Genomic DNA, 24,409 nt, shown 5'->3' with positions numbered 1-24,409 from the left:
CCTCATCCTCCCAAAGTGCTGAGATTACAGATATGAGCTATCACACCCAACCAATTTTTAAATTTCTGGTAGAGACTGGGTCTCACTCTATCATCCAGGCTGGAATACAGTGGCATAATCATAGCTCATTGTAGCCTCAAACTCCTGGCCTCAAGCGATTCTCCCACTTTGGCCTCCCAAAGTTTTGGATTACAGACGTAAACCACCATGAGCACAATTTTGTGCTTCTTTATAGCACTTAACAAAATTATAAATGTTCATTTGTACAATTATTTGCTTATGTCTGTCTTGTCTTCAATTTGATAAGCTTCATAAACACATTATAGTCATAGCACATAATGGTCACCACCTGTTCCCTGTGCCTAATGCTGTGCCTAGCATAGAGTAAGTGCTCAATAAATATTTGTTCTATGGATGAACGAATGAGTGGATAGATCGAGAAAGACTATCCATTTCAAGTGTGGGTAGTGCGTGAGGAGAACTGTTTCTTCAAATGTTTCAGGGCACATTGCAAAGAGGTAGCAAAGGAGGAAGGCCCCTGCTTAGTTAGCCAGTTTGGCCAAATGTGCCTGGCAGCCAGAAAAATGACAGCTAGTATGCCCAGACCTCTCTCACTCCCTGCCTCCCCACCTGTATAATAAACCAGAAGCCACACAGGGTCAGAGGCCTGTGTTCTTGCTCCAGGCTGTGTGACTTGGAGCTAGTCCTTTTTCTTTGGAAGCCTCAGTTTTCCCATCTGTAAACCAAAAAGGTTGGATCTTTTATTTATTTTATTTTATTTTCTGAGTTAGTGTCTCACTGCACTCTGGAATGCAGTGGCACGCTCATGGCCACCCAGCGTCTACCTGCTGGGCTCCAGCAATCCTTCCTCCTCAGCCTTCCAAGTAGCTGGAACTACAGGCACATGCTACCACGCCCAGCTAATTTTTTAATTTATTATAGAGACAAGGTCTCACCATGTTGCTCAGTCTGGTCTCGAACCAGTGGGCTCAGGCAGTCCTCTCGCCTCGGCCTCCCAAAATGCTGATTTTACCAACTAGAACCACTGTGCCTGGCCGGATCTTTTAGTATGTAAATTGCTGTGACTTATGGGTTCTGAGCAAAGATGCTTCATTTTGGATTGGATCTAGTAATGGTTGGGGTGCTTGGTCCTGTTCCTTAATCTTGGCCAGATCATGTCAGCAAAGGTAGTCAAACTAACTGGGTTCTTGGTTCGAGGATAGAGACTCTTTTGTTTCTATTTGTATAAATGTATGGGTTACAGGTGTAATTTTGTTACACACATAGATTACATAGTGGGGAAGTCAGGGCTTTTAGGGTATCCATCACACTGATAATGTACATTGTACCCATTAAATCATTTCTTATCCCCCCACCCCCTCACCCTCTCAGTCTCCGGTGTCTATCCCACTCTATATGTCCATGTGTATACATTATTTAACTCCCACTTATAAGTGAGAATGTATGACACTTGTCCTTCTGTGTCTGGCTTGTTTCACTTAAGATAATGACCACCAGTTTCACCCACACTGCTGCAAAAGATAAGATTTTACTCTTTTTTTTTTTTTTTTGAGTTGGAGTCTCACTCATTGCCCAGGCTAAAGTAGAGTGGCATGCTCACAGCCACCCCACCGTCAACCTGCTGGGCTCGGGCGGTCCTTCCACTTCAGCCTTTCAAGTAGCCGGAATTACAGGTGCATGCTACCGTGCCCAGCTAATTTTTGATTTATTGTAGAGACAAGATTGCGCCAAGTTGCCCGGGCTTATCTGGAACCCAGGACTCCCAAAGTGTTGGGATTACAGGCTGAGCCACCAAGCCCAGCTAATTTTACTTTTTTAAATACACTATTCCATTGTGTATACATACCACATTTTCCTTATCCAGTCGTCCGTTGATGGATACTTAGGTTGTTTCCATATCTTTGCTGTTGTGAATAATGCTACAATAAACACACAAGTACAGTGACGTTTTTTAAAAAAAATTTTCTAGCCGGGCTCGATGGCTCAGCCTGTAATCCTGTGCCTTTGGGTGGCTGAGGTGAGTGGATTGCCTGAGCCTGCGAGTTTGAGACCCACCTGGGCAACTTGGCGAGACCTCGTCTCTATAATAAATTAAAAAAAAAAAAAAATTAGCCGGGCGTGGTAGTATGTGCCTGTAGTTCCAGCTACTTGGAAGGCTGAGGCAGAAGGATTGCCGGAGCCCAGCAGGTCGAGGCTGCGGTGGCCGGGAGCGGCCACTGCACTCCATCCAGTCTGGGTGACGGAGTGAGACTCCAACTCAAAAAAAAAAAAAAAAAAAATTCTGAGATGGGGTTTCACTCTTTTGTCTAGACTGGAATGCAGTGGTGCAATCATAGCTCACTGCAGCCTCTACCTCCTAGGCTCCAGTGATCCTCCCACCTCAGCCTCCCAAGTAGCTGGGACCACAGGTTTGTGCCACCACACCAGCTCTTTACTTATCACATTCTTCTAAATACATTTATTCAGTCCCAAATGCCCTGGGAGAAATCTTACTAATGATGTAGGTCAAATTCATGAAGTTTTGTTATTCCCAGAAGCATCTAGAATATAGCAACCAGAATATACTCCCTCCTAGAATATACCAACTTCCCTGCTATTCATTAACAACTGACATCTGTCTGGTACCCAGAGTGTATTATCTCACCAAATCTTCACACCACTTAATGCAGGAAGGCAGGCATCTCATCCTGCTCAAAATCCTGGAGTCAGAAGTTAAAACTAAGGACAGGGGACTCAGAGCTTGTGGTTTCCAGAATCTCATTTTTTCTTATTGCCCTTCAAGTAATGGAGGCAGCAGATATGTGAGAAGAAATGTCAGAGAGACATTTTACGGTTTTACCTGGAGGTCTGATTGTGCATTTACTTATTTATTTGAGTCAGATTCTCACTCTATCACCCAGGCTGGAGTGCGGTGGCATGATCACAGCTCACAGCAGCCTCAACCCCCTGGGCTCAGGCGACCCTTCCTGCTCAGCCTCCCGAGCTGCTGGTACTACAGGTACATACCACCATGCCTGGCTAAATTTTTGTAGAGATGAGGTCTCACTATGTTGGCCAGGTTGACATCAAACTCCTGAACTCAGGCAATTCTGCCACCGTAACGTCCCAAAGTGCTGAGAGTATAGGTGTGAGCCACTGTGCCTGGCCCAGTGATATTTTTGATGTATGATTTCTTTTCCTTTGGGTAAATACCCATGCTGGATCGAATGGTTCTATGTGTAGTTCTTTAAGAAATCTCCATACTGTTTTCCATAGAAATTGCTCTAATTGACATTCCCACCAACAGTGTGTAAGAGTTCCCTTTTCTCCACATCCTTGCCAACATCTGTTAGTTTTGACTTTTTAATAATAGCCGTTCTGACTGTGGTAAGATGATATCTCACTGTGGTTTTAATCTGCATTTTTCTGATTACTAGTGATGTTTAACATCTCTTCATATGTTTATTGGCTACTTGCATGTCTTCTTTTGAGAGATGTCTGTTCACAGAGGATGGAGATTCTTCATTCTTCAGCCTCACAGTCCAAAGCCTTAGGGGAAACATGGAGCATAGAAGTCCAAGGGATGCCCACATCCTACTTTCTGTCACCCTATCTTGGGGGCAGCGTTTCATCCAATGGCCTGGCTGATTTAACCAAGATTTGAATTACGCTTGTGTATTTTGCGTGAGTTTTATAAAGAAACATGTATTTTTTTTTTTCATTTCCTTTCTCACAATCACCACTTTAGATAATAACTCTGAACCTACATGGCAGTGCTCACAGTTTTGCTCATTCTATCTCTGGTGTACTGGGAAGAATCCACAAAGGAGTGCAAATGTCCAGTTTCCCTCACTCAACAATTTATTTTCACTTTTTGTGTTTTTAAGTTCGTACCCATCTAGGAATTCTTCTCTTTGTCTTCTATTCTTAGGGAAACAGACTGTGGTTATACACAGAAATGAATCGATTAAGGAATGATTCTTAAAAGCTCAGAGAGAAAGAGACGAAGAAGAGAGAAGCAAGAATCTTTACTTTCCTGGCTACATGAATATGTAGTTAGAGAAAAATATGCTTTTAGCCTGACTTTTCCGTAAGACATTAAGAATACTTTTACCCAGTTGTTTTGATGTTATGGTAATAGCCTTCTCATATAATGCCTTTTAACCCTCGGCCCTGTTTTGTTGGGGGTTTTGTTTGTCAGAGCAGAGGGGGTGTTTCTCCCTTCTGTGGGGGCAGCTGGGTGCTCCAGTGATGGATTATTAAAAAGCAAGCTCCGAGGACTAGAAGAAGTGGGTGCGTTTGCAGGTTCCATGGTGTGTGACTTAGAAAAGTTGATAAGAAGGATTAGAACTGAAGGATAAAAAGACTCTTACAAAACCAAGCCATTATAGGGACCATTACCTTATATACGTTCTCCAAAAATCACATGAATGAAGGGAAAGAAAGAAAAAAAGAACTGGCTTCAGTTCAGAACATCAATTATGTCTTTTTTTAATCCTCTTTTCACAATTTATTTGACATTTTGAACGGTGGCCAAAAAAGCTATTATAACTATAAAACATATTCATTGGTATAAATCTCATTCGTTGAACGATTTAATTAAGGTATTGACATGCTTAATTGATACGCGCAAGCCAAGACCATTTTCATATCTAATTTCCATATGCTTTCTGCTTTAAGAGACGCGAGGAACTAGATCTTTAAAAAAAAAAAAAAAGTCTCCCTCCATAAAAATGCTATAGATTCATCTGTGCCTGACATCCCAGGGGACCACTTCCTGCCACTCTCCCCCTGATTTCGAGCCAGCTACTCCTCTAAGTGGCGCTGCTCCGATGGAGGTGATGTATACCCAGGTTGAGTGCCTGTCAGGCCCTCTTATGATCAATAGGAGAATATTTATATTAATAAAACACCAAGTTAATTAAATAAAACGGTCCTCTGGGCAAACTTAAGATACTAGAGGATGGGCCGGAATCGATATATTCTGCCATTTGAACATTAAGTATGTGCCTTGAAATTTTATGGGGCTTTTAAAAACTCGCTTTGTAATGTAAAAAGTTTGAAACCACCACAAGTTTTCCCTGCCAAAACCTTGTCTCTGGCCTCTGGAGCTGAGGGGAACAGAAAGGACTGGAATCCCTTGAGCTGGGAGCTTAAGGGAAGCTCCCCTCCCCGGCAGACCTCCCCCTGTTCTGGGTAACTCCCTTCCTGTGGGGGCCAGGGATGTCTTGAAGGACAAGACTGGGCTGAAGGACAGAGGCCTGAGCTCAGTGCAGGGTCCAGGAAGGATGGCACTTCCTGGTCCGCAGAGCAGCCTCCAAAGGGATCACTGGACATCCTTCCTGTTCCTGGTTCCCTCATCCTGGGGAAGCTCAAAAGCTAAGATCTTTTGGAAGAACTTCTGTCTACCAGCGTCTCAAAACTCCACTTGGCTTCTGCCTGCTTCTTTTCCTTTTGTTCTTTTAGCCTGTCTCTCTCTCTGTGTCCCTTTTGTGTGTTCCTTCTTTGTGTGTGTGTGCGTGTGTGTGTGTGTGTGTGTGATGTGTGTGTGTACTTGTCTCCATTCTCTTTCTCTTTGTCTCACATCTCTGTCTCTCTTTTTCTGTGTCTCTCTGCCTTTCACAGACTCTTGTGTGAAATGGCTGCCTCTGTGTATGTGTGTTTCTGTCTCTGATGTCTTGTTTCTCCATTGCTTTCTCTGGTTTTATTGTCTCTGTGTCACTGTTGTCAGTTTGTCTCCCTCTTTCTCTGTCTTTGTCTCTCTACTTCTCTCTCTCATCTTTACTTACGTCTGTCTATCCAAGGGGTCATGCATTCACAGACTCAGCCCCCTGCACACCTATACTCGGAGCCCGACTTTCTGGTCTGTTCTTCCCCTCCTCTGATGGGCGAGGACATGGAAGAGAGGAAGGAGGCGTGCTGAATCTTGCCATTTGCAGAGGTGACGTCATACTTACTGCCCCCTTTGTCCTCTCCCAAGGACTGTGTCTTCTCATTTTCTTAGTGTTGATCCACAGTGCCTGACTCCCTAGGTACACTGGAGTCACCCTAGTAACGATGACCCTTCATTGAAATGTAAGCCCCAAGACAGTTTTAACAGGGTTGTGGGGGTTCCCTTCTCCAGATAGAGAAATCATAGCTGAACAATTTGCTTCAGTGATGACAAAATCACCCCTTCCCACCTTGCCTGATCTCGTCCTGTCCCCTCACGGCTATTTCCTGCCTAGCTCTGGACCCATTAGAAGCTCAGCCAGGTCCCAGCCTCCTTTGAAAGGCAGAAGGATACTTTGACTTCCTCTGAGCCTGCACAGAGGTGGCTGGATCCACATTTTGCTCTCAGCTGAGATCCTGTTCTCAGACCGAGACCATTCACCCTGCCAGGGCTGTGATCTTAGAACTGTCTTCCCAGCTACCCCACCAGCTGCCTTCAGACCCCTATCCTTCCTTCCTTCTTTTCTTTTTTCTTTTTTCAAGATCTTGCTCTGTCGCCCAGGCTGCAGTGCAGTGGCACAATCACGGCTCCCCACAGCCTTAACCTCCTGGGCTCAGGTGATCCTCCCCTCCTCAGCATAGCAGTTGGGGCCACAGGTGCATACCACCACACCTGGCTAATTTTTTTTTTTTTGAAGAGATGAAGTCTCACTGTATTGTCCAGGCTGGTCTCGAACTCCTGTGCTCAAGCAATCCTCTCACCTCAATCTCCCAAAGTGCTGGGATTACAAGCGTGAGCCACCACGCCCAGCCCCAACACTCCTTTCTTTCCCCTCCTCCTTATGGGAGTCTTCTGTCAACTTCCCTGCACAGCAATTGCTGCATGGTCAACCATCTTCGAGTCAGCTTCTCAGGGGGCTGCCAGGAGCTGGGCAGCTTTAACCCATGCCCCCATCTTTGCCATACTCCCTCTCCACCCTAGGGAAACAATGGTAGGTTCCAGGAGAGAGGATCTCCCTGTAGGGCCCAGAAAGCCTGTAGGGCCCAGTTCCACCAGGCTGAGCGGAACTCAGTGACTATTTTCTTTCATATTGAACATGACCAGAAGTTGCCGCTTCCCAGTTTTAGTGTTCCTATGTCATATTCTCTGGGACAAGGAAGCAGGGATTTCCTTTTCTGCTACTCATCATGTTGAGTGCCAATTTGTACAGATGCAAATACTAATAACTAGTCCCTATGAAGTGTTTATAATGAGCCAGATGACAAGCAATGAGCTCTAAATTCATTAGTCCCATTATAATAATTCCCTGACATAGGTATTTTCATGGTTCCCATTTTACAGATGAGGAAACTGAGACCTGGACAGGGCAATCTACTCATACAAAGTCACGTAGCTGACAAGGGCAAAGCTGGAGTTCACACCGAGGTCTTCCAGGTTCTGGAGTTGGGCTTTTGCTACTGTGTCTCACTGCCTCCTGGAGTCTTGGCCTGGGGCCTTGGTCATGTGCAGGACTAATGGATGCCGGGATGAAAGGAAAGAAGTTAAGTGATCAGGTAAAGTGTGGCCCAAGCTGTAGTCAGTAGACAGCCTTAGAGAGACAAGGAAGGCATTCAGAAGTCTCCAATCCAACCCAGGTCTCCTACCTTGGAGGCCTTTCCTCTTTGCCGGGGACAGGGGAGTTTATTGTATTTGGCACGAGGGTAGTGGCTGTAGTCTCACTTTCATCACTAATGAACTTCATCTTTGCAGTTCACTGGATCCACCCAGCGCTCCTGTCCCTGGTCAACCTTTCAGGCTAAATGGTCAGAAGCCGGACTGGGATTAATTATTAGTATTAACTCCCAACTTGGTGTAAATCTATTGAACTGCATCCATTTTTACATAAATAAGTGAGAGAACTGCATCTGTTCTCCTGTGGTCAATACCAGCACATCCACAGGTGTGAATTATTAGCAATAACTGTAATTGTTTTGAATGGAACAATAAATAGTGCAGGGGGTCATGATGAGAAATGTCCTCTATAGTATTAACATAGCTTAATGGCTTAAGCTGCTGTATACTTCATCCAACACTGGGCTTCTGGAAGCCGGCCTTGCAACTCAGGATGCTGAGCTCTTGCTGAATTGCTTTCCTGCTCCAGCAGAAGATAATTTTGAGCCTTTCTGAAGCCGCATTGATTTTATCGGCAGATGGCCCCAGGATAGCATCTCACCTTCACTGTTGAGGTTTTGCTTGTTTAATGGGCTTCTGAAAAGTGACAAGAAAGAACAGGCATGTACAAGCCACATTCCCTTGAACTGTAGCCCTGCGTCCCAGATCCCAACCCCTGGGCAACTGAAGCCCAAGGCATGGTCCCTCCCCACCCTGCCCTGGTGTTCACTTTTCTTCAGTAGATGAAGAATAGCTCTAATACCACATCCCTTAGTTGAAAGGAAGAGTTGTCTAGCTCACCACATAAAAAGTCTTAAGGTTAGTCACTTGGGACATTCAGAGCAGTGTTTGATGGATCCTTTTCTCAGGATCAAGTTGAACATTGAATGCCACCATGGGGTAGAAATCAGAAAATGACTTCTACATCTCCCAACTATAGTGCCTTAGCCCTCTGGACTTCTCTTCTTCTTCCCACCTCCTCCCTCTCCTTCCACCCCCAACTTTATTTCTGCACATCTTCAGCCTCCGGAAGGGTTTCCAGATCTTTTAGACAGTTTGGCCGTGAGGAGTCAGATCACAGTGTAGATTATCCCAAAGATAATCAGAACTTTCTCACTGCTGATTATCCCCTTCTGACATCTTTTCGGGGGGTGATGCTCAGAGCCTGCTGCACCCAGAGTTTCATTATCTGTATTAACCTCATCTCTACAAGTGCCAGACTTCAGAAAGGGGGAGGGAAGAGTCACTCTGGGAGATAAAACATCATTGTCAGCCAGGCTCGGTGGCTCAGCCTGTAATCCCGCGCCTTTGGGAGGCTCAGGTGAGTGGACTGCCTGAGCCCACGGGTTCGAGACCCGCCTAGGCAGGCGAGACCTCATCTCTACAATAAATCAAAAAATCAGCCGGGCATGGTAGCGCGCTCCTGTAATTCCGGCTACTCGGAAGACTGAGGCGGAAGGATTGCCAGAGCCCAGCAGGCAAGGCTGCGGTGGCCGGGAGTGGCCACTGCACTCCAGTCTGGGCAACAGAGTGAGACTCCAACTCAAAAAAAAAAAAAAAATCACTGTCAGACACATAGCCCTTTTCTGGATTGAATTCATTTTCCAAATCTGTCATACCCTCTCAGGCCAGGTTTAAACTCTACTCAGAAAGAACAAATTACCTGTCCACTTAGCCTAACTCTCTGATATAACTGCTCATTCCCATGCTTCAGCTTGGCTCACTCAGCCTTTCATAGTTGAAAGGCTCTATCTGGGGTTCCTTGGAACGCGAGCCTATTAGGGGTATTCATTCTCAAGCACGATACTCCACCAGGGAGATAGAGGCAGAAGGACAGAGGAACACAGCCAGAGCTCCTTGTAATCTGAAGGGACAAACTGGACCCAAAAAGATAATCCCCATAGCTTGAGATGTGTTCTCAATCACCCATGAACCAGACAGTGGCATGACATCATGTTCACTTTTTTTTTTAAGCCAAGGTCTCACTTTGTTACCCAGGCTAGAGTACAGTGGCGTGATAATGACTCACCACAGCCTTAGCTTAGTTCTTTCTGCCTCAACCTCCCCAGTAGCTGGGACTATAGGTGCACACCACTATGCTCAGCTAATTTTTTCTTTTTCTTTTCTTTTCTTTTCTTTTTTTTTTTGTGGCAGTGAAGTCTCACTATGTTGCCGAGGCTGGTGTTGAATCCTCAGCTCAAGAAATCTTCCTGCCTCAGCCTCCCAGGTGCTGGGATTATAGGCATGAGCCACCATGTTCACTCATTTTTAAAATCCGTTCAACAAATATTTTTTAAGCTATGCATCAGGCATCTTGCTCAGCAAAAGCCCCCGCCCACACGAAGCTGATAATTGAATGAGGGAAACAGTATAAAAGACCATGTTGATTACAAACCCAACCTTCATGTAGTCAGCTTGTAGGTAACACAACAAGCAACCTCTTCAGAACCAAACTCACTTTTTCCTGTGCCCAGGTGGCTAATTTTCCTTTAGCTTTTTAATGCAGTCAGATATTTAACAGGACCCTGGGACTGTTACTGAGTTGAAAGGATGATCCACCATGTTGCTTGAGCTTCCTTTTGTAAGAACAGGTAAGAGGACATAGAAAAAGGTTGGATCCATCACAGTTTCACTCCCCCTCCTTCCTGGCACCAACAGAAATGGATCTGAGTGGTAACTGAAAATATAAATTTAAGAAAAAACATTTTAGAAGCACATTCCGCATCCCCTTAGTTTTTGCTAATTATCACAGAAGTAGATCATCACCTGTGAGATATCATGTCTCTGAACTTGGGCTATCAGGCCACAGACTAGGAGACAAATGAGGGTTCCCAGGTCAGTAATTAATCACGAAGCAGGTCAAATGCACACACTTCATTTCAGAACAATTCCGTAAACGTGCCCCCGCCCCCAGCCACCTCCCCCTCGCTCACAAGGTTTCATCTCCTAATTGCAAAAGCTTTTTGGCATGGGAATGTCTTTGTGAAGAAGAGTTGCCTCAATTTGGGCCATCTCTCCAAAGAAGACACGGGAACAAGGACGCTTCTCCAATTAATCAGCAAATGCCTGGCTCCAGCTTTCGGGCCAAAGGATCGATTTACATAAAGCTACTTCTCGAGATGAATTTGCCTCCCCCTCTCCTCCCCCTGCCTTCCCCTTGTCCAGCCAGCATTAGACATGCTACTGGATTTCAGATTGACAGTGTCAGCTACGACAATCAAATTAGGGATGAAAGCCTCAGATGGCTGCCAAGAGAGAGGGATGGAGGGGAAAGAGGGGGGTGGGGTCCAGTATGTCAGCCTCAGAGGAGGATGGATTGTACAGAAATGGGCTCTCTTTTACAAACCCCATTGGGCAGACACATCACTTCAAACAAAGGGAAAAAACAAAACAACAGTCTCCATTCTTTTGAGCCCAGTGAACAAGACCCCCATTCAAACCCAACCAAGGTTGATAATTAAACCAAAATATCCCATTGGGCCTAAAAGTTGGCAAGGGACTATCTCAGGTACATTGTTTGATCTTTACAATCAGATGATCTTCAGTTTTGGATTTCTGCATGCAGCGTGGAGACACGCAGTTACACCCCCTGAAGCGTGCATAATGAGGCACGCGTGGACTGTGGAGGCAGAAGCCTGTGGTTGGAACCCTGCTAATGCTTCCTGGACCACTTAGTGACACAGGGAAGGCTAGGCCAGAACAGAGGGCATAATTGGGCTAATCATGAGAGCTCCCCAATCCCATCTCATGTAACAAACTGCCTTGTCACTAAATTGTGATAATCCCCTGGATTAGCGAGCTGTTGAGAAGCTCAGTCTCAGTACCATTTGCCGGAGATGATCAGTCAATTACAATGCTGTTTCAGGAGCCCTCGTTGGAGTTGCATATGATAATTCAATGAAGAATGCTGCTGTCTGGACTGGGAGTGTTGGTTAACCCTGCCCATCCCTGGTAGGGTAGTCATTAGGACAGATTCAGATTAAGACTTGTGACTGGAAGGAGGTACTCTACTCACAGGAGGAATGACTGAAAGACTGGAATGTCTCGAGCTGTGGCGTGCTGCCCTTGATCCGGGAATTTCAACCATGCATGTCTCCTGTCCACGTTTCATACTGATATGCCCCAACTCCCAACCCCCAGCAGTCCCACATCAGTCTCCTTTAAATTGGTTCCAACATCTGAAGACTTTTCCATCTCTTGGCAGTGAGAGGCTACATAGCTACAGCATCTAGCTTCTGGCCCTTATTCTAGAACATACTATCCGGTACAGTGGGCACTAGCCACAAGTGGCTATCGAGCACTTGGAATGTGGCCAGTCCAAATGGAGACCTATGTAAAATACACATCGGCTTTTGAAGACTTGGTATGACAAAAAAAAAAAAAAAGAATATGAAACATCTCATTAATAAATGTTTATGTTAGTTACATGTTGAAATGGTGATATTTTAGATATATTGAGTTAAATAAAATACTTTATTAAAATTAATTTCCACTGTTTCGTTTTACTGTTTTTAATGCAGCTAATGGAAAATTTTAAAATTGCATTCTTGGCTCGTGTTCTATGTCCACAGGACAGCACCGTTCTAGAATAAGCAGATCTCCCTTGGAGAAGTGACTGTCCCTGTGTCCTCACTGGTCACAAACCTGAGCCCACAGGTCAAATTCGACTCAGGGCAGCAGTGTCCTGCTGGCCAGCACAGTGTTGATTTTTTGGAAATCAATTCCCCAGCTCACCTCCTGCTACTCCTATGGCCACACACAGCCTGAGTCAACTCATTTACTTTACCTGCATGACCTTGAAGCATTTGAGTTTGAGATCTTTAAAACATCTCCCCAAAAGGAGGCAAAGAGGGCATCCACATGGCCAACGAATCACAGAGCAAACTGACACCCCCAACTCCATCTGCAGCCTTTGGTAACAGCTTGCAGCCTAACAGGCTGTTTCTTCTTTTTCTTTGGTCTGAAAGCCCCCCAGGCATAAGCATCTCAGCTCTGTTGGGATCAAACCGCAGCCTTCATCCTCAGTGAGGGCTTCAGATCTGTATCTCAGCCTGGCTGCTTGGTCCTGCCCATCACCGCCCTCCAGTGATTTCTCCAAAATTTCAGACCTTCTGGAAAACCTGTAGGGAATCTCTACCTGGCATGCCTATAACCCCGCAACCAGGGGCTCCCCTGCAAGTTTGAGGGAGTCCAGGGACAAAGTGCTTGGCTTTCTTCTGCCATGTTTCTGGCTCCCACAGGAGGATTTAGCCTTCCAAGAGCTCTTACCCTTCCTGACTGGCCTTGGCTGCCCCACCCCACACTGGGGTTCTGCATGGCTTTCTAAAAAGGCGCAGCAGCTCATTCCTGTAATCCCAGCACTTTGGGAGGCTGAGGTGAAAGGATTGCCTGAACCCAAGAGTTTAAGACCAACTTTGGCAACATGGCAAGACCTTGTCTCTACAAAAAAATTTTTAAAAAATCAGCCAGGCAATGTGGCATGTTCCTGTAGTCCTAGCTACTCAGGAGGCTGAGATGGGAAGATTACCTGAACCCAGAAGGCCGAGGCTGTGGTGAACGGTGATCGTGTCACTGCACTGCAGCCTGGGTGACAAAGTGAGACTCTGACTCAATGAATGAATCAATCAGTAAATAAATAAATAAAATACAGACTAAACGTGTCCCTCTCCCTGCTCCAGTCTTCCCCTTTAACTCTCTCCTGTGGACAGTTTGCCCAACATCAGCAGGCTCCTACCTTTGCATCTTGGACCCCAAATTTTCCCTAAAATCAGACTTAAACATTTCAGGCAGTAAGAGACTATACTTGCTAACCTCGTGCTAAACATACAAACAAGCAAAAAACCTGAAGACAGTAATTTGCAGTTATATACTACGTGCAAGTTTAGGAAGCACTTGCTTGTTCATTACTTGTGATGCCTATCCCGGTTTTACAGAAGTACAAGTTGAGGCTCAGAGAATTGAACAGATGTTCTTAAAGATACACAACCTGTTAAGTAGCAGACTGGGATGCGAACTTAGCACCTAATCCGCTGCATGAACATTCTACCAATGGTTCTCAAACTTGTTCAAAATTTATACTCCAGAGCCCATCCTCAAGTTTTTTTTATTCGGTGGGTCTGGGATGGGTCCCAGGAACCTGTATTATTTTATTTATTGTAGAAAATGTCACAAATATAGAAAAGTAAGGCACAGAAGATAAATGAACCTCTTTTGTACTCATCACGAAGCTCCAATAAGTATCACCTCTTGGCCCGTCTTATTTCTTCCATGCCTCTACCTACTTCCTCCTCCTCAATGTTATTTTAAAGCAAAACCTAGACATCGTTATTTTATTCTTAATTACTTCAGTATGTATCTCTCAAAGATAAAGATGTAAATGAAAGGAAATATAACCAAAATACTGTTCTCTTTTTAAATTGTTTGTTTGTAGAGATGGGGGTCCCACTATGTTGCCCAGGCTGGTCTCAAACTCCTGGCCTCAAGTGATCCTCCCACCTCAGCCTACTAAAATACTAAGATTATAGTCATGAGCCACCATGCCTCGCCCCTCTTTTCAAATTTTAAAAAATTAACAGGAATCTGTATTTCTTCAAAGCCCTATCTGTAAATTCTGATCAGATGACCTATGAACCCTACTGTGAGAACAACGCCCAGTGCCATGACAACTCTTTTTTTTTTTTTTGAGTTGGAGTCTCACTCTGTCACCTAGACTGGAGTGCAGTGGCCGCTCCCGGCCACTGCAACCTCGACCTGCTGGGCTCCAGCGATCCTTCCACCTTACCCTTCCAAGTAGCTGGAACTACAGGCACGCGCTACCATGCCCAGCTAATTTTTGATTTATTGTAGAGATGAGGTCTCACCAAGTTGCCCAGGCAGGTCTCGAACCCACAGGCTCAGGCAATCCACTCGCTTCGGCCTCCCAAAGTGCTAGGATTACAGGCTGAGCCACCGAGCCTGGCCACCATGCCAACTCTTAACACATCCTCATACTATCCTGATTTTTCTCAAATTGTCCACTTTGAAAGACAAACCAAAGTACCTGATGAAACAAGTCTGAGTCCTCTGAGTCCTAGTGATCCAGATTGGCCTCTTGCCCCTTTCCTTCTTATTACTCAAAAGATTTTGAACCCTGAGTAAAACAAACTATAAAATCTTTTGCTTGGTGACTAGGAGTAATCCACAGTGTGAGTTAGATATAGGTGTTCTTAATGAAATGGAAAAAGCAATGAAACTGCTTCTTTTACTTTTTGAGGTGGCTAGATGTTTATCTTTGTAAAGGTAAGGAGGTCTGTTTCTTTGTTTCTTTTCTTTTTTTTTTTTGAGTTGAAGTCTCACTTGGTAGCCCAAGTTGGAGTGCAGTGGCACACTCACAACCACCCTAGTGTCAACCTGCTGGGCTCTGGCGATCCTTCTGTCTCAGCCTTCCAAGTAGCCAGAACTACAGGTGAGCACTACCACACCCAGCTAATTTTTGATTTATTGTAGAGACAAGGTCTTGCCAAGTTGCCCAGGCTGATTTTGAACCTGCGGGCTCCCAAAGTGCTGGGATTAGAGGCTGAGCCACCGAGCCCAGCCTGTTTCTTTGTTTCTGAAGTAAACTCCAGGAGGACAGAAACTTGGAACTGTACACTTCTGTATCTTAACTCCTAACATAGTAGAACACATAGTGGGTCCTCTTATTTATTTTTCTTTTCTTTTTTTAAATATAGATGAGATCTTGCTATGTTTCCCAGACTGGTCTCCAACTCCTAGCCTCATGCAATCCTCCACCTTGACCTCCCAAAGTGCTGGAGTTACAGATGTGAGCCCCCATGCCCAGCCTCCTCAATTCATTTCTGATGACAGAAATAAGCACCTGAGTTGACATTTAATCTGCCAATATTAAACATCTAAATGGTGTGGCTAGGACTTTTCTAATGAGCTTGTCAGAGAAAACAGAACAGAAAGGGCTCTTATTGCAATCTTTCATTCAGTAACTTTTTAACATCAGGGAGCAAGCAATATAAACTCCTGCCACAATAAAATATTCAGAAACACAACTAGAACAGTGGGAAATAATTGGGGTTTTTGGTCCCCCATTGATACTTTGATTCTCTGGATCCCCGAGATAGGTGGCAGTTCTTTCAGGAAATGATTCAGTTACTCTATTGTCATCTTCCCCAGACAAAAGCTGCCATTGACTAGACACCCAGCTGGAGGTACGATAGCTTCTTAGCTGGGACATATGCTTGGGGCTCATTTGATTTTGACAGTGACCCAACAGCAAACATATAATCTTGCTTATTAAGATAAATTGCCTGCAGAAGAGATGTACCTATTAAGATAAATCCTCCTTGAAGTCCACATTGTAAAATCCCCAGGGAACAATCTTTCCTGCATGTTTGTCCCTCCTGCTGTATAAAATAAGGTAAGCAAAACAGCATCATTCCCTTTAGTTCCCAGGGCAGAGTGATGAGTTGCAAGGTTACTATATGAGAAGCTGGGATCTGGGAGGCAGAGGAAAAGAGTTCAGCTTTTTAGAGGGTTGTGGTATTGGAAGTACAAGACATTTTAGATACATGGATTCCTCATCAGACTTTTTTAAATCCCTAAATGAGTTTTGCTTGATACCAAGTGTACCAGTGGGCAGATTTCTTCCTCCTAAGCGGAGAATGTGAAAGTAATTTTCATATATATTCAGGCCAAAGAGAATCAGAATGGTAATCCATCGCCCTGACCCCAAATCTAGTAATAGTTCCAAATAGCAATGGTTCCAAATGGCAAATCATCTCCTATCTTAGTTTGACTAATCAAGAGATGATGGATTTCTTTAAAATGTTACTAAAATGGCACCATGATTTGTCTCAGAGCAAGGTGGTTGGGAAGGTAGACAAAGAAGTGTAAACCTCATCAGATGCCAGATTGAGTTGTTACCATTTTCTTTTGTCAGTTAGCTTCTTGTGTGGCCTCTTGGTCCCTGGTCCTAGTTATCCCATCTTTTGAGAGTGATGTTTTCATTGTCAAGAACTTGCTGATTCAGACGTGTCCTTGGAGTGTTCTTATGAGTGCTTTGAGTTAGGTCTCCTTGGTCCTCTGGACTGGTCCCAGCTCCATCCCCTCCTTCTCTGGACTTCGCTGCTAAGGTCTCATCTTGGGGATCCTCTTCAGCAATCTACCCTAGGGTCTCTGAAGTCATGTCGTGCAGCATTATGCGGGGCAGGTGGACCCTGGGAGTTTGCCTTTCTCTTAGGTGGTGCCTGACCAAGGACTGTTAAATACAGGGCTACAAAGATCCTGCTCCCTTGCTTAGAGACAGGTGTTCCCCATGGTACTTGGCTAAGATTGGAATTCTACTGATTGTACTTGAGTCCCCTTCTCCATCCTGCTTCCATCCCTTACTGGCCTCTCCTGAGAGTTCTTCATTTATCAGTCACTCAACCCCTGAGGCCTTGGCTCAGTGTCTGCTTCTGAGATGGGGAAACTGAGGCATAGCACATTTTAGTAACTTGCATGGTCATATAGCTCATAAACAGCTCCATCCACTTCAGAAACAAGAACTCCCCAAGTTTTGTGGGTCCTCTAAGCCCCATCTGTAGCTTGGGAATGATTTGGGATTGACACCTAGGAGCAAATCCTCTCCACAGACTGCCATTTATTTATTTGCTTGCTTGTTTTTTTTTTTTAGAGATTGGGTCTGCCTCTGTTGCCGAGGCTGAATCACAGCTCACTGCAGCCTTGAATTCCTGGGCTCAGGTGATCCTCCTGCCTTAGCCTCCCAAATAGCTAAACTACAGGATGGACCATCACTTTTGGCTAACTTTTTTTATTTTTTGTAGAGGCAAGATCTCACTATGTTGCCCAGGCTGCTCTCAAACTCCTGGGCTCAAGCAATCCTCCTATCTCAGCCTCCCAAAGTGCTAAGATTACAGGCATGAGCTACCACACCTGGCCTCAGACTGCCATTTAACCAGGACTCTCTGGTTAAATGAATGTGATTAGGATGCGTGCATTGTCCCCAGCAGAGCAAAAAGGAGACCACGTCCCTGGCCCTTGTGTTGTGGGGTATGGGTGAATGTGGGGACTGTCACTCACTGCTCCTCTGAGAACAAAACGTGCCTGCCATTGTGGGGGGGAGCCCCAGGAAGCATTTCAGAAGCTCCACTGGAACTAGACAGCCTTTCAATCCATTTATCAAAGTGTCTGCAGTTCCCATTTCAAGGTAGATGAAGCAATAATAAATTTGCGAAGAAAGTTAATCTGTGTCCAAAGCATTTTAGTAAATTAAAAAGGGGGGGAAGTGACTGGAAGGAGGAGATATTGGTTCTTGCCAACTCCTATTTGACTTACTGTCTCCTTAATAAGTCCTCTCTGGTCTTGTGTTTTTGGATGGAATAATCGGCCGGTTAATCATTTTCCGGAAGCTGGAAAATGCACTTTAGTTAATGTAGTTCTCCCTTTCTTTCTGAGCCCTAATTATTTAAAAAGGCATCCCAGCCCCTAGCCCATTTCCCAACCAAGAAGTCCTTTCCCACCAGCCATCTTCCTTTATTTCCCCAGAAAAGCCCAGCATACCTCCCACCCTCCGCCCTGCTCCATCCTTGTACCTTTCTTCTAATGTGAAAAAAAAAAAACTCTTCCTTGGTCACTTCTGAGCATTTCTGCCCTCCTCCGCCCTGCGCTGCTTCCCTGGTGAAGGGTGAGGCACTAAAACTCCAGCAAGCAATTGGCCGGAACTAGGCTCTTGGGCATTACGGATAGATTTTGTTATTTTTATTTAAGTGTCAGTGGAAAATGGTGGCTCTTGTCTCTCTCAAGGATAGTACTTAACAATAGCTCCATGCTCTGGCATCATGCTGAGATAAACACACTATTAGGAACCCTCACAAAGGCCCCGTGATAATTGTGAAGGGACGGTTACCGAAAATGAAGCGCCCAGCCCTGAACCCGCCTCCACGCCCCATCAGTAACACCATTAAAGCTGTCAGTTTGTCAACTCACTGGAGGTATTTATGAAATCAATATACAATCCTGTAGATGGATGGCAATGGTATTGTTAGCCGAAGAGAGGCTCAATGGAAAATAAAATTAATAAAATTTACAAGCAGATTGTCACAGGGAACAGATAAATTCCCTACAATCTACTGTTTTGCTCAGTTGGGTCAGGAGAAAAGTGGTGACAGGGGAGTGGGAAGAAAGCTGTGCTTTAAACTGGGCTCCTTAAAGTAGGAGCAGGGCTGGATGTATTTACAGTAAGAAAATAGCAGACCAAAGCACTGCCCCACCCGAGCACAGGATTTTGCCTGTGCAAGAGGTCTCCCAGAAACAGTGTTGGATTCTCCTGCTTAGATATTGCTCTCTTCTCTCCATCCCACCATGTTGTAAACGAGAACCTTCGTACAATTTCTTTTCTCGTCCAGTATGCTGTGGGTTGCTGTCTATGCAAAAGGGATAGGGCATTACTGGAATAGGTGCCCATTTGCCCAACTTCCAGCCATGGTTAAGCTAAACCTTTCTCTCTTTTTGGGGGGTAGGGTAAGAGTTTCCCTCTGTCGCCCGGGCTGGAGTGCAGTGGCATGTTCACAGCCACCGCAGCCTTACCTCCTGAGTCAGGTGATCCTTCCACGTCAGCCTTTCAAGTAGCTGGAACCACAAGCACATGCCACCATGCCCAGCTAATTTTTTTATTTATTATAGAGACAAGGTCTTACCAAGTTGCCCAGGCTGGTCTCGAACCCCTGGATTCAGGCAATCCTCTCGCCTCTGCCTCCCAAAGTGCTGGGATTACAGGCATAAGCCACCATGCCCAGCCCTAAACCTTTCTCTCATTTGCTCCCCCACCCCGGATTTTGATCATCGACTGTTTGCCAGAAGTGTGACTGAAGCTCATCTTCCTGAGCAGCCAGAGACCGTAGCCAAGCCTGGGAGGGCAGCGGCAAAGGCCCAGGCCTATTGTGGCTGCTGGGGCCTCGGGTACAGCACAGATGCCTGGTCGAAATTGCATTAGTTGGATGACAGGGCCCGGGCCCCTGCTCCAGAGGCTGATGGAGAGTGACTGAGTGGCCTTGGTGACACCGCCTGACCTCTGCTGTCATCGTGGGCTTTGTTCAGTGCCCCGATTCTAGGCTGGAGCTCTGTGCATTGAATCAGGCCTGGCCAGAGGAGCCTACCACAGTGTGCCTTGTGCAGCTGAATATACTTACATCAGTTTCAGACGGAGGAAACTGGACATGACATGGGGAGCACCCTGTTGTTCAGTCCTAGAAACCACTAGTTCTCACACCTGTACTCTTTCCCCAATTCTGAGCCTTTCTTTGGGGCCTAAAAGTGGCCCCACACCATCTCAGGTGTTGCGAGTTTTAGGGAGCTGCTCAGAGGCTGTGCCTGACTCAGCAGATGAGAGCAGAGAGGTGGACATCTCTCTTCTGTTTCTACATTTCCCAACTCCCATGCAAAATGTCCACACAACCTGCCCAGGTTTCAGTGGAGGGTGGTTGTCTGACCTTGCCTTCCAAATATATCTGGAGCCATCTGTAACTTACATTCCAGTGGCCTTGGAAAAACATCGTGGGCGTGTCCACAGGTACGGCTGTCTTTAGGGTCTTTCAGCTGGGACCTGTTTACCCTGTGAACACAAGTTGTCCTTGTGGGACCAAGGAAATAGCTGGACAAGTGTCCCCAGAATGTATGGGCAGATAAATTCATCCTAGTGTTTCTTTAAATGGCAAATAAAAAAAATAAATACCCACCCAAGGATGTGGGATCATATTACCAACCATTCAACTGGGTGACAGACAGCCATTTAAAATGTTGGTATCGATGTGTAAGGAAAAAAAAATAGGTTATCATGGACCCTATATTATGAAGTCATGTTGGTGAAATTTACATATGTTACTACTAATTAGTAGCCATGGTTAGGTGGAAGTAGTTAATTTTTTTCCTCAATAATGGAGTTTTCCTGTATGTCCTGTGTGTGTGTGTGTGTGTGTGTGTGTGTGTGTACCTTTTATTTCTAATGAAAGCATGAAGAGCTGACCATGCCCTAGCCCCCATCCCTGCACGTCCCCTGCCTCCATACCACCCTCTTTGGTGACATCTCTACAGCTCATTGTTGTGCAGAACTAGCCGTGGTGGCGACATGGCCAGGGGACTTTGCAGGGTCACTTTGTCCACTCTGGAGGCCTGATGGGTCTTCACAGATTGGTTACTCACTGAGAGTCGAGCAAACTTGAGGTCTGAATGAAAGCAAGCATGTGTGTTTGGTCTAGCAAAAAAATACAACTGGAAAAAACAAAACCAAAAAGCCTGCGTCGTTCTTAAAAAGGAAATTGAGGCTTTGGGGGTGCTGTGGGACCTGATACTCCGCACCTTCCCCCCTCAAGTCTGGATAAGATGCCGGTGTCCCCTGTTTTGGATGCATTTGTGGAAATGCAATTTGAATTCATCATGCCTATCACTAGGAAGATCCAGGAGACGGTCTCCTGGACTCTAGAATAAGCCCCCATCAGAAAACCAGAATGGACGGGCTCTGTCCCAACTCTACATGACAAAGGCAGAGAGTCCTGAGCAGCAGAGGACGACCAGAGAGATGGGAGATTGAGCAGTGTTGACCCGCCGTGGGGGAGGGTCGCCCGTGTGTATGGGGGGGGGGAAGAGGCTGTCTCTGGGAGGTGGGAAAACAGAGAATTGGGCGCAGGGTGTGCAACAAATAACCCAGCGTCTTGGCTCGTGGCCTGGAGGTGCGAGACCACCCACAGAGCCCGCCGTGGAGGCGAGCTGCCCCGCCTGGTAACCATTTCAGCAAAGGGCATCACTTGAGGAACAATGGGAATGCTTGCAGCCCGGGGCCTGAGACTAAACAGTCCCCCAACACTCCTGACCACAGAGGCAGCCTCCGAGGGGTTTTGTTATCATAATGAGATGCAGATCGAGCCAGCCTGGGTCTTTAATGCAGTGTGCCTCTTCTCTTCTTGTTTAGAGATCTGAGCGAAAACCAGATCCAGGGGGTCCCGAGGAAGGCGTTCCGGGGCATCACCGACGTGAAGAACTTGTAAGTGCTGTTTTTGTTGCTTCGCTGCAGATGTGGCTAACTCGGGTGAGGGCTGGGACAGAAGGGCGGGACGGGCGCCTTCAGAGAGGAGAGAGGGAAGGACGTGCTCAGGTGGTTCCCAGGGAGCACACGTTGGATGCCACAACAGCATCGCAGAACCTGTGCTTCCCTGGTTATTCGCCCCCAGGTGTGAACACTGGCATCCCAGTGCTTGCTGGGTCAGAGTCTGGTCCTGCAATGCCTCGGCACAAATTCCATGATCATCTTCTGTAAAACGGGGTGATAGCCTCATCGGGGGTGTTGTGTGCAGTTGAGAAAACCCAAACAAAACAGCACATTGTACATCGTTAGTGTTCAATAAATTGGAACCTGGATGATGATGATGATGACGGTGATCTCACTATTATTAAAAGGATCGTCCTCCGCTCCTATGAGACTGCCTTAGCACTTGTACCCCAGGAACCTGGGGAGACACAGTCACATCCATTTCTGCTGCTTTAGGTGTTTATTACTTTTTATTTTTAAATAATTTTTTGTTCGCAGGAAGTTTCAGAAAGTAGACAGTTTACTTACATAACTATAGTACAGTGTCAACACTAGGAAGCTGACATGGGTACAATTCACAGACCTTTTTCTTCAGACTTCACAGTCGTTGTGTGTATGTGTGTGTGTGAGTGCCAGCATGAGTGGTTCTGTGTGGTGTTATCATGTGTCAATTCGGGCAGCCATCACTACAGTCAAGAGGCAGAGCTGTTCCATCACCATGCTTCTGAACTTGCCAAATAACCTTAACCACTGCCTACCTGGCTGCCACGACTTGCTCCTAATTTATTAGGGCTCCTGGGCCCTTGCCTCACAAGAACCCTGCCTTGAACTTGCCACTCAAACAACTGTGCCCGTAGGCTCAGATCATGCTTTTGGAGAGGGAGGTGAAAGGTCTGACTCGGCCAGATGAGAGCTTCTGCCTCCTCCGCGGCCCCAGATTCCATTTGAGAAGCCTCAAGGGAGGCTTTTCTTTTTAAAAAAACTACTTTGGCACTTTTCCCTCGACCCAGTACAGGGATTTTCCTTTACTAGCACATCGAAGACAGCTGGTGACGACTTACAGATGCAAGTTGTCTGCCTCCCCTGTGGCCTTAGCGGAAAGCTTTTGGTGTTTAACATGCAAAGCACACAAGAGGGCAGAGGCTTCTCTGTCTCTGTCTCAGGGGTGGAGGGAAGAGGGAGGCAGGGAGGACTCTGCAAGGGGCTTGGGGACAAGGAGACAGGCTGATGCTTCCTCTGGGAGCGATTGTCCAAGCACAGGAGAGGGCAGGGTAGAGCAGCCACAACCACCGAGAATGTGACTTCCTCTGCGGGACAGGTGTGTGCCTCATGCAAGGAACAGCTTTCTGACTCTGTATCTCCCTGAGAGAACAAGATCTAGAAACATCGAAGCTTCAAAACTAAATAAATAATGAGGGATACTCTCTCACCCTGAGTGGGAGCTTTTAACATTTCAGAATGCTTTCCCAGCATTTTGTTCCTTGGATTCTGAGAACTTAAGACCACACACATGACCCACAACCAACAGATTATGCTTGCTGGCATCCCAGAATGTCAGGGCATGGGAAGATAGAGGCACAGAGAGGGAAGTGACTAATTCAAGACCGGCCAGCTTCCTGACAATTGAACCCAACATAAACATTTTGCATCTGTAAAGTGATAATATCCGTTGGATCTCGTGACACAATTTTAAATGAATCCATTAACCAAAAAAAAAAAAAAAAAAAAAAATCAAAAACATATTGTAGTGCTGTATAAACTGGACTGTAACTTCAAACACGTGGCTATCTCTCCAGCCTCTCTCACCAGGCCCACCCTCTCCAGACCATGCAGATAGGTATTGTTTGGAGCTGAAACTCAGGGCGAATCTTCTCTTTTGTTTATGCCCAGTACCCACAGCTGGGCCTGAGAGAAGAAGAAAGAAGAGAGAACTCACTGCCTAAAGGATGCATTAACCAAAAAAAGAACCCTAAGGAGGATAAAGTACTTTACACTTCTGATCGGTTCAGTCAGTAGATACTTGTCAGACAAGACCTGTTAGGCCCCAGAAGTCGAATTCATGTTCTCCGATGGCTTACAGCCACAACCGAGGACAAAAAACATGTGCATGCAAGAGGATGTTCAGGATAATGCCAGTAAACAAGATTGCTGGCAAATGGGCGGCTGGACGTCATAATGGGCTGTCAGCGATCAGAGGGGAAAGGCAGCTTTAGGCCATGTAGCCTAGTGGTTAGAAGCATGGTTTTGGCCGCCTGGTAGAATTGTGTATGAATTCCATGTATTTTGGGGACTAAGTCTGTGACCTTTGATATACTATTGACACTTCTGAGCCTAGGTTTCCACCATGTGAAATGAGGATGGCAATTGAACCTACTTCCTAGGTTTTTGTGAAGGTCAATGAAATAATAGGTGTGAATAACTTAGTCCTATGCTTGAAACATAGAAGGCATTTAGAAAATTCTAGCTACTGATGCTACTGTATTCATTTGTTGTTATGATAAGGGCTTTAGCTGGGCCTGATCAATAATTAGAAGTCACAGAGTAGGCTGAATGTGGTGGCGCACACCTGTAATCCCACCACTTTGGGAGGCCAAGGCAAGAGGATCACTTGAGCCCAGGAGTTGGAGACCAGTCTGGACAAGATAGTGAGACCTTGTTTCTGCAAAAATAAAAAAATTAGCCAGCCATGATGGCGTGTACCTGTAGTCCCAACTACCCGGGAGACTGGGGTGGAAGGTCACCTGAGCCCAGGAAGC

General features: G+C 45.8%; 1 protein-coding gene across 1 annotated transcript in view; it reads left to right on the top strand.

The window, feature by feature from the left end:
- Positions 1-24,409, top strand: part of SLIT3 (slit guidance ligand 3) — a 628,209-nt gene that overhangs the window by 373,440 nt on the left and 230,360 nt on the right. Inside the window, exon 4 of the mRNA XM_008054837.1 lies at positions 21,537-21,608. Coding sequence (XP_008053028.1) covers positions 21,537-21,608 — 72 coding nt within the window. The remainder of the gene's footprint in view (positions 1-21,536; positions 21,609-24,409) is intronic.

The sequence above is a fragment of the Carlito syrichta genome, unplaced genomic scaffold, assembly GCF_000164805.1.
Source record: "Carlito syrichta isolate Samal-C Ts95f unplaced genomic scaffold, Tarsius_syrichta-2.0.1 Scaffold301542, whole genome shotgun sequence".
NCBI lineage: Eukaryota > Metazoa > Chordata > Mammalia > Primates > Tarsiidae > Carlito > Carlito syrichta.
The sequence above is the reverse complement of the archived record's forward strand: the minus strand, read 5'-3'. Positions and strand labels throughout refer to the sequence as shown.